Source organism: Bradysia coprophila, unplaced genomic scaffold, assembly GCF_014529535.1.
Source record: "Bradysia coprophila strain Holo2 unplaced genomic scaffold, BU_Bcop_v1 contig_358, whole genome shotgun sequence".
In the NCBI taxonomy this organism is placed as follows: Eukaryota; Metazoa; Arthropoda; class Insecta; order Diptera; family Sciaridae; genus Bradysia; species Bradysia coprophila.
The window spans coordinates 4899798-4910486 of record NW_023503616.1 but is presented as its reverse complement, the minus strand read 5'-3'; the positions used below and the strand labels follow the sequence as shown (position 1 = coordinate 4910486).

Genomic DNA, 10689 nt, shown 5'->3' with positions numbered 1-10689 from the left:
GTACAATGCGAAGATGAGTGAAATAGGAACAGGATCACAAAAACAAAATAATCAACCCATAAATTAATTACATAACGCTTGAGAGGAAGGGTTCACGTTTCCATGCGAACATTTTGATTCTAGCAATGGAACAGGTATGGGTTGACAGAATTATTATTAAGTATATGAATCTAAGTATACCACAGTTAGTACAGTGTCAAGTCACATCAAATATGAGTCTTCAAACGGGCGAACAAAATTATCTCCAGATTCTGGGACGTGAAATTCGAAAATTGGCATCGTCCTCTGACTATGCAACGAATCTTATATTAGATATTTACCACCCACTGCCCAAGACAAATGAAAATGCCACTGTCAGCGTCGCTCCCAAAATTGAAAAATTGAGTCGCATGTCATTGAACGCAATTTTCAAGGCATATAAAAAGGGTTCAGTGCATAGCAATATTCAATTGTGTGATAAAATTTGGTTCGGTCAACAATTGGACGTTAACAAAAAATTGGAGGACATAATCGATTTAGATGTTAGTACCGTCTCGGAAAAGTAAAATCCGACACGATTTCTGATTTGGGAGTGGTTGTGGGTTGTAATTATTGTTTCTAAATGAGTTCTACCTTCACTGACAAAAAGATTCGAAAAACTCACCTGCTACAGGTAACTTGGTCTCCAGGTAATGTACAATAGCTACCACAGTTGTAGTGCCTCATACAAAAAATACAGCTGCTGCAGATTACCTGGAGACAAAGTTCCCTTCAGCAGGTGAGTTTTTCGAAACTTTTTTGTCAGTGTTTTGCTAGCCATGCGACATTTAACGAAATACTAAAATACAAAATCTAGATTTTCATTTGTTAGACGAAATTTATACAATTACAGACCACAACAACACCCAAATCAGAAAACATGTCATATTTCACTCTTCTGGGACTGTACATATTCCAATGTCTTATCATTCTAATCTGTGTCGTTCATATGAATTATGTATGTCTTAGAATGAAGAATATTGGCGAAAAGTAGCTGAAATGGACTGTACCGATAAGATTGCGCTGATGAATGCAATGAAATCGAAAAGAATTTATTGGAAAGCTTTCGGTGTCGAATGTAGATTTACAAAATTGCTTGAAAATACCTCACCGAGTGACTTTTTAGAAGAAAAATTTATTCCGCTGGCAAAACTTGTAACTCTGTTCATATCCAAAAACACCATAAAATTAGCGAATGATTTTTTAGGTATGCGGGTACATCACCAATTTAAACATAAAGCAAATGATCCCACTAAAAGAGGAATTGGTAAAGAAGAGCATTTACAATCCGCGTTACGTGTACAGAAATTATCCCAGCGAATTTTGTCACCACGCAAGACTGGGAGTCGTTCTGAATGAGCTAACAAATTTAACAAATCTCTCACTCGAGTACGGACTACGAAAATGTCAATACAATTATAAGAAGAGATTTTTCGAAATATCCTATGAGGACATCGAGGATTTGGCTGGGTACAGTTAATCTGTTAAAGATCAAATGCTCAACTTATAAACTAATTCATCGCTCGTAGCGGAATGAAAGCTCTTACAAAACTGAAAACTTTTCGATTCCGACACACACGATTAAATGACGAAAAACTTAGGATTCTTACATTAGCCCTTGTTACCCTACAGTCACTCGAAACATTAGAACTGATGTACTGCAATTTGACCGATAATAGCGGAATGGCAATGGGACACCTATTGCAAAACCACTCAGGATTGAAGTCTTTAAATCTGAAAGGCAATCAGATACATGCAATTGGTTGTCAAGGGATAGGTTACGGATTGCAACAACGTCGGGAACCACTTGATTTTTTAGGTGAATTCTACTGACTAATAAGGTCAAGTCAAAATATTAATTTGAATTAATTAGGCCTATCTCGTTGTCCGATTGGTACTGAAGGAATCTGTCGAATCGGCGGTGCACTCAAGGGAACTGTACATTGCCCTAAATTGGATCTTTCTTTCTGTTCTCTTGGTGAAAATGGATCTATGTTTATAGCGGAACTGTTCAGTTTCCACAAACACATAGTCACGTTAAATATTTCCGGCACACCGCTAGGTATCTCAAAACAAAAGCTAAAACAAAAATCATTTCTTATCTTCTTATCTTGTGCGTTTAAGGTTATTCTAACGGGGAAATGCTGATTAAATATTTAAAAGATTGCTTTTGTCTAATCGAATTGGATTGCCGTTCGTGCTGTTAGATAAGCATTTTGATTCAAAAACTTTTAATTTTTCTACATTTTTTAACTTAATTTAGGTTTAACTAGAGGTCAAGAAAGTAAATTGAAAATTATTGTGGAAAGAAACAACTACTACAAACACCATCCCTATTTGTTGAAAGAACGTTTCACAGAAAAGGATGAGGATGACATCGAAGAACTTTTAGAAGATACAAGGCAAGTTTAAGCTCTACGCATTATATATAAGCAGCAGTCGCATCGCGATATATTTATGATCGTTACCTCTGCCATTTTTAGTGTTACGACAGTAGATAACTAGCTGCTTCCAAAAGTAAATAGCACCGCATCACAAATCTAACGGATTATTTTGTTTCCTAGGCGAAGTGACATCGAAAAACTATATGAAAACTGTGAGATAATAACACCTCAGAAAGACGTCTACCCAGACAGTCTTGGTGGTATGACATCAACGTATGTATCGGATTTTCCGGAAAATTTTTTATCGGATTTAAATACGGACTCCGATGGTAATGAAATTAAAGTCATTCGGTCTACCACTGAAGAAAAATCATAATAAATGTACCATAAACCGCAAATTTACTATTGCAAATGAAATATATCTATTAAAAAAACGTATACACATCTTTATTTGATGCAACATTCATCCATAACACGACAACATACTCACAAGTTTTAACAATTTCAAAAACGATGAGGCATCTGCTATCGACAAAGGTGACAAAAATAACGAAGAAATCTAATTGTACTCTCTCACATATAAGTAACTATTTGATTGTTCATACGAATGAAGTAAAAGATTTTGTTTAAACCTCTAGACGACACAAAACAAAATAAGGGAACAGATTTGGTGCACACATCAGCGTGATGAAGAGATTGTTTTCTAAAATGTCTCTTGAATACAATAGGAGAGACGGAGAGAAGCGTGACATAAGTTGTGTATAAATACCTGTGGACAAAGGTAACTTTTTCGGTAACTTTACTTTTACCATAGCACTGTCAAGCACCGAAGCTGACTTTGACTTCACTCAAATAGAGGGCTAGGCTTGACAGTGCTATGCTTTTACCTTTTAAAAATCTCAAAAATCATTAGATCGGTGGCACGGTACTTAATCTACCACTTCAAATTGAAGTCTTCAATGACTATGTTTTTCCTGTCAATGTATAACATTCCACTAAAAGTTCTGTATTCTGAAAACTAATTTTGTACAAACAACTCCAAACACACACAAAAACACTATTCAAAGCGCAAGACTCCGGTCAAGGCTTTTCCGCTTCTTTCCATTCATGATTTCATTCATGAAACGTGATAATGTACACATATGTAGGCACCGTGAATAAAATACAATTCTACTATTTTTACAACTGGAGGTTTATTATGACCTGCGTGGAAAAGATAATAATTTTCCCTCCAGGAGTGTTTTGTCACTGAGTTGTTGGTAAAACTGGTCCTTGACAGATGAAAGGAAAAAAAATATATCACGGGGACTGGTTTTTGGATAATCAATCGTAAATTGTAATTTTTTTAATTAACAAATAAAATGTAGTGAAAATTACGGCTTGCAAGTCAGTACATTTATAATTGAACCGGGGTGCTGTTTGTGGTGCAAATCGATGGACTAATCGTAGTGAAAATGAATAACTCTACGCATAAAATCGAAACTAATTAAACAATCATGTTAATCTTCCATTTGAAGTAGAGTTGGATTCCATAGACCACAATGAGGCTAAAATATTCCAAGCTTTGTACATTCCTTATAATAGCGTTCAACATATTCCTGTGCTATTACATATGGAAACTATTCATTGGGAAAACCATTGGCAAATCTATGAAATTTCCCAATGCCTATAATGCCATTACCCCTGTAACCGAGAAGCCGAAGCCCAAGGATCGAATTCAGTCAACCAACAAGCACATTAAGAAAACGATAACCATTATCTTCCGAGATTTCTATCATTTTGAGAATGATCTCAAGTTGAGCATAGAAAGCATTGTTACGTTGATTCCGAATGTGCAAATACTGGTCATATACGATGAAGATCCGTATCCACCGATGGATTATCTAGCTAATTATACAGTGCGAAACAATGTAAAGCTCATACGACTCGGTTTCGATATAAACAAAACAGCAAAGTTGATGTCACCGATTTTTCAAATCCGCACAAAGTATGTTCTCATACTACCGGATAGTGTACGGCTCGGCGGTAGGTCAATCATTCAGAAAATGTTGAAGGAAATGGGAAATGTAGAGGGTCGTACTGATAGCGATAGTGAAAAGACTAGCAAAAAGGAAAATTCTGTTAGAGGACCTAAGAGCATGGTTGTGGTACCATTTTCTAGTAATGTCAGAGAGTTTTCCAACTGCTGCAGTATCAACATTGACTTTATCAATTGGACAATTGAATATGGTGTGAAAAATCGATCGACCAATTGTGATATGGTTAGTGGTTCAGCTGATATTAATCTAATGAAATGAGCTAACGTTGCGACATTTTGTTTTCAGTTTCTTCAAAAGCATGCCATTTTCATTGAAACGGCTACCCTGAAGGATATGCCAGACGCTCTTTCGCCTCCATTTCCGGAATTTTTTTATATTCAATCGAAAGTGTCACAAGTAAAGGTAAGTAACTTAAAATCAAATGATTTTCGTGTTACGGCATGGTTGGTTCATTAAGTTATTCATACCATCCATGGAAAATACTGGTTAAGAGCAATGGACCCTTTGCGAATTTGTAGCCTACATAAAAGCGAAAAAATATTCGTTTTTTCATGATTTCTCTAAACCAAAATCTTTTTTTGAAAAAGTAAAACCATTACATAAATTTACACAATCTGCACAATGGTTTTATTTAAAAAAAAAAAAAAATTGGTTCAGAGAAATATTTCTCCGCCTAAAGGTAGGCTACAAATTTGCAAAGGGTGGTAGTAAACGTGGTAGTAAAATTGTATAAGAAAAATTATGAGTGGATAAGATTTCAAATTTTAAATTAGGTTTATTATATTGGATTCTATGACAAAGGTCTGAATTAAGCGTCCAGACAATCCAAACACAATGAAACAACCGCAAAAACTGTATTCTATTTATTGTGAGTCGCGTACCGTATTTCACCTGTAACTCAAGCCATTCGAGGCCACATATTGAAAATTTTAGAGAAACGAAACATTCTGTTCAAATTCCTGCAAAACCCTTAAATTTAAATCGTATTTACCATTAGTATGTAAACAGTAATAGATGGATCATCTTTCATCATTTCCTTCGGTTGATTAGTCGTTTATTAAAGGTTAACAAAGACAACAAAGATAAATAATTTTTTTTGCTTGCTGTTGTTCTTGCAATATATTTACATCTCAGATATCAAATTCGGACGTTTGAAATTATTGCATACATAGCAGCAGTTCTTTTTCATCGACAGACACCTCACGAATTTCTATGCGATCAAATTGCCATTTTTAAAATTGCAATGCACTTTTTAGTAACTTCACAATGTTAGACAAATCATTTCTTTTCATACCATATAGTCATTCTTCTTCAGTCTTGTTTCTCATCCCTTAATTTAAAAAAATTCCACAATGAACTTGGACTTATTGTTTTGCAACTAGTACCACCCAAATTAATTGGAAAATTACCTAACATTTGACCGAAAATTGTCTGTGGTCTTAATTTTGTCAATAATTTACTTACTAATAATTGATCTGTTCATCTCACTGTTGTGGTTTCCACTCCACAAAAAGTACTCCGTAAGAGCCGTGAGAGAGCGAGCTGTCAAGTAAACAAAGCAAAAATTGAAAAAAATACAATTTTGTCACTCACTTGGAGTACTTTTTCGGTAAGTGGAAATAAAACATCAAACACATGAATCTAAAAATCGTCACAAAAAAGTTTGTAAAAGCAAACAAATAATTTGAAAATTCCGCGCACAGCTGTCAGACTGGTACAACAAAATATCCCATTGTGGGATATTATGTTTCGTACTTCGTGTTATTGCTGCTATGTCGCCCATGTCGCCTTTTTACAAGTGTCAACTACAAGTTGAACATAAAATAAAAACTTGAAAGCATTGAATGCTGATAAGACTTGTTTAAATCGATGTCATTTAATTGTGAATCGATAACGTGATACTTAAATTAAAATCCGTTTGCGGAAACGTTACGCGAATCGGCTTAGTTATCGTCAATTTGGTTAAATTTCAATTCGCGGTACTTCGCAGGGAGATAAACGGACTTCTCCCCGTCAACATTTCGACCAATCAAAGCAACGTCGACAAAAGGAACAACAATTTCAACCAATCGCATTCATTCATTTTCATCAAATTTCGGTCGAAGCATGCTCAGTTGATTTCTTTAGGGAGAACGCGACTTTCTTCCATTATAAACAGAACGCCATTTTTATCGTTTGAAAGAAATTTCAATTTAATCGTAATCTAAACCGGCATTTAATCAAAATATAAAGCAATGAGTGATTACAATCAAGACGCATTAGCTGTGGCACAGTTGGAAATGCAAGGAAATTTACGGCGACCATTCGATCCAACGAGTCATGATTTAGAGCCAACTTTTCGACTCACCCGTTTTGCCGATTTGAAGGGACGTGGTTGCAAGGTGCCACAAGAAGTACTAGGCAAGCTGGTTTCATCATTGCAACAGGATTACACAGCTCAGGATGAACATTCTCAATTTATGCACATGGCCGTTCCGCGTATTGGTATCGGTCTCGATTGTTCGGTGACGCCACTTCGTCATGGTGGTTTATGTTTGGTGCAGACTACGGACTTCTTCTATCCCATTGTTGACGGTAAGAACATATTTCATGTCCGTGGTGAATTTCTGTACAAATTTACTGATTTACTGATAAAATGTGTCTTTCGTCGATTGATTGCTGAACAAAAATATTATTTCCAGATCCTTACATGATGGGAAAAATTGCTTGCGCTAATGTACTAAGCGACTTATATGCCATGGGTGTTATGGACTGCGACAATATGCTCATGTTGCTAGCGATTAGCACTAAAATGACTGAAAAAGAAAGAGACGTTGTGATTCCATTGATAATGCGAGGGTTCAAGGTAAAAACGACAATCTCCGTTTGCTGCTTTTCTTAGTATTAACGGGAGTGAAATTTCTTCTTTTAAAGGATTCGGCATTGGAAGCTGGAACATCTGTCACCGGCGGACAAAGTGTGGTTAATCCCTGGTGTACCATTGGTGGAATCGCGTCAACGATTTGCCAACCCAATGAATATATTGTGCCAGACAATGCTGTCGTTGGAGATGTGCTCGTTCTGACCAAGCCACTCGGCACACAAGTTGCAGTTAACGCACATCAGTGGTTGGATCAACCGGAACGCTGGAATCGGATTAAGTTAGTTGTGTCCGAGGAGGACGTTCGCAAGGCCTATCATCGCGCAATGGACTCAATGGCACGATTGAATCGTACCGCTGCCAGATTAATGCATAAATACAATGCGCATGGTTCGACCGATGTTACCGGTTTCGGACTGCTGGGCCATGCACAAACACTTGCATCACACCAGAAAAATGAAGTCTCATTCGTCATTCATAATTTGCCGGTTATCGCAAAAATGGCAGCTGTGGCCAAGGCTTGCGGAAACATGTTCCAGCTGCTGCAAGGTCATTCAGCCGAAACATCCGGAGGATTGTTGATTTGCTTGCCACGTGAACAGGCAGCAGCTTACTGTAAAGACATTGAAAAGCAGGAAGGCTATCAGGCTTGGATTATCGGAATCGTCGAGAAGGGCAATCGGACTGCTCGCATTATTGACAAACCTCGTGTAATAGAAGTTCCAGCTAAGGAATAATTTGAAACAAACAATGGGGAAAAAAAGAAGAATTCATTAAGGAATACTGTATAACAACTTCTATGTTTTTCGTCTCTTAAGCACAGTATTTTTTAATAAACGGATATCACTTTACTATAATGAACAGCGGGCTTTCTTTCGGATAAAAAAAACCTTTGGTTTTAGCCACACTGAAATCCTTCCTAAGTCCGAATCGTATCGCTGCAGGTATAAGTCTGATCCATTATCTCGTCTATTATGATGATTGGTTAGAGTGAATTTAATAATTCTACTTGTCTTTCTCAAATGGTCTTCAGAAATAAAGCTAGATTTCAATCTGCGTTTCAGCAATACTGATACCTCCGCTCAAACCAGTTGTGATTCTCTTAAATATATTTGGTTCTTCTACTTCTCAGTTTCTAATACTATGGTAGCTTGGAACATTCATGAGCTTCCTTTTTCGTAATGTCATCAGTATTTTCTCATCATGTCTTGGTGGCCCAACTATGTTTTACAATTTCTCCTAACGACTGGCTACATTACACTCAGATCAATATTTTTAAAGATATGCGAGGGTAAAACGAACTGGATAAGTTCTGTCAGAGGGTTGAAGGTAAATGTGAAAAATGGTGGTAGAAGCAAATGGTTGAGTCCGGAGTAATCTGAGCAATGGCAAGTAAATACCGGTTAATGCGAATGGCCACGACAAAGTAAAGTTAATGAGTAAAATTTTTTTTACTCTGCCGTGGAATGGTGTTAAATGAGAGTTAATGGGTAAATGTGTTCCCGATTTACGCGAGCCGTTAAACTCCTATATGCCTAATATTTAGAATGTTATTTACTGAAATTTAAATTAGCGGAAAACTTTTTCTGTAAATCTTGGCAGCTTTCGCCAAGTTTTAGTAATTTCAGTAAATAATATTCGCATTAATATGACCGACATGAATAGACCGTATGCGATTTCGAGAATATAGTTGCATATTTCAATAAAAAGAAGATTTTCCATGAAAACCATTGAAAAAAATATTTTTTTTTAATAGAAATTATTGAAAAATATTTTTGCCATCCCGATGCCATCCCACTTATTAGAATCTTAGTAAGAATCCAATTAGAGTGAATTAGAATGGATCGGGATATCCTTTCAGTCTCATTCAAATTACAGCTTTTAAAGAGAGATATAAAATTTGTTCGATACACTGTCCCGTTTCAGTACTCTATTTAGAGCATCACTCATGCTTGAAGTGCGTTGCATCAATTAAAAATAAGTTTTCATTTTTTTTTTCTTTTTTTTTCAGAAAATACTACTCACATCATCACTGCAAGACGGTAAACGACTGTTTACAGCATTCCATAACAAGCAACGAAGAAAAGAGATTCGTCGTCAACAATTCAAGGAAATGTATCGAAAATTGTTGGTGAAGAAAGTTATTCGAAAAATGACTGGAAAACCCATAGCAAAGAATAGTAAACCGAATCGTCACAGGATTGCAGCTGGTTCCAATGGAAATATCGAAACCAAAGCAGATAATAGTCAAATTCAAAACAATGAGAATCACATTAATCTACCCAATAATTCATTGCCGCTCATCACCACAGTGGAATTTTACGGTTGTGAAAAAAATACGAAATCATGTGTCGGCACTGTGTTCAACCAAAAGCCATTCTACACGTATTTGGACAAGCATACGCCACCCTGTTGCTTGGAAAAATTGAAAGCTGTCTTCATCCACATAATTGAAGAGTTTGAAAATGTTGGCATCCGATATTGGTTAGACAATCATGCGTTGCGCAGTGCGATCGAGACAAATGATTTGGCTTTCAATGCCTACGAAATTGATATTAGTTTTAATGTGTTCGACTTGGAGCGGTCGTCTCTATTGAAAAAGAGCCAAGCGCGACCGCTTATCGATGTGGCTGGATTTTATTGGATCAAAGCTACCGACGGGAATTACTTCCGTGTTCAATATTCTAAAGTTAATCAGATCGGCGTGAACTTATTGCCGTTTGATTTGAGCGGTGACCGGGTGGTTCCGACTAGTTTCTATGGATGGAAAGCCAAAGAATTTTCGGCCGAATTTTTACATCCAATGTCGACGGTAGTGTTTCTGGGAAAGGGAATTATGTGTCCAAATAATGTTGTTGAATTTTTAGCATTGAAGAACATTAAGTGAATGGCTCAATACAATGATTAACACAGTTGTTATTCTGTAAACATTTTTATGGATTTTTCTCATTTTTAGTCTGATTACTTTTCACACAAACAAAAAAACTGAATGACCGCTATTTTATGTGTATCACGAATGGATTAATTGAAATATTTAAAATTAAATTGAGGAATTCAAATACCAGCAGTTTTTTTTTTAACAGGGATTAAATAATTTCGTTATGTTTAACTATGCTGGTAATAGGCTTGAAATGTTAGTGGTAAGTATTGATGAAGTTCACGGCGAAAGTGGTAAATTAACCTCGATTCGGTAAGTTGGTAAGTTGGAAGTTGAAAGTAAACAAGTTCAAGCTACAACCACCTTAATTTAGCTAGAAATTTGCATGTTGATTCGCATTGACATTCGGAATAACCACGAACACGCGTAGAGCGCGAGACAACTAGCGTAACATACGCAGCATATAAGTGATCCATTTATTAAAGGAAGGTTGGTACTGTTGGAACTTAA

At 36.4% G+C, this 10689-nt stretch overlaps 3 protein-coding genes across 3 annotated transcripts; all 3 read left to right on the top strand.

The window, feature by feature from the left end:
• Positions 1-196: 196 nt before the first annotated feature.
• LOC119081428 lies at positions 197-2834 on the top strand. Its single transcript, XM_037190349.1, has 8 exons — positions 197-521; positions 988-1173; positions 1226-1488; positions 1548-1837; positions 1892-2080; positions 2143-2220; positions 2282-2420; positions 2583-2834. The coding sequence occupies exons 1-8, from the start codon at positions 213-215 to the stop codon at positions 2776-2778; spliced, it is 1650 nt and encodes a 549-aa protein (XP_037046244.1). The 5' UTR covers positions 197-212; the 3' UTR covers positions 2779-2834.
• An 850-nt stretch (positions 2835-3684) lies between these two features.
• Positions 3685-10354, top strand: LOC119081427 (fukutin-related protein). Its single transcript, XM_037190348.1, has 3 exons — positions 3685-4663; positions 4727-4843; positions 9313-10354. Exons 1-3 carry the CDS (start codon positions 3944-3946, stop codon positions 10186-10188), a joined length of 1713 nt encoding a protein of 570 aa, XP_037046243.1. The 5' UTR covers positions 3685-3943; the 3' UTR covers positions 10189-10354.
• LOC119081445 (inactive selenide, water dikinase-like protein) lies at positions 6183-8152 on the top strand. Its single transcript, XM_037190379.1, has 3 exons — positions 6183-7015; positions 7123-7286; positions 7355-8152. Exons 1-3 carry the CDS (start codon positions 6676-6678, stop codon positions 8036-8038), a joined length of 1188 nt encoding a protein of 395 aa, XP_037046274.1. The 5' UTR covers positions 6183-6675; the 3' UTR covers positions 8039-8152.
• Positions 10355-10689: the final 335 nt, after the last annotated feature.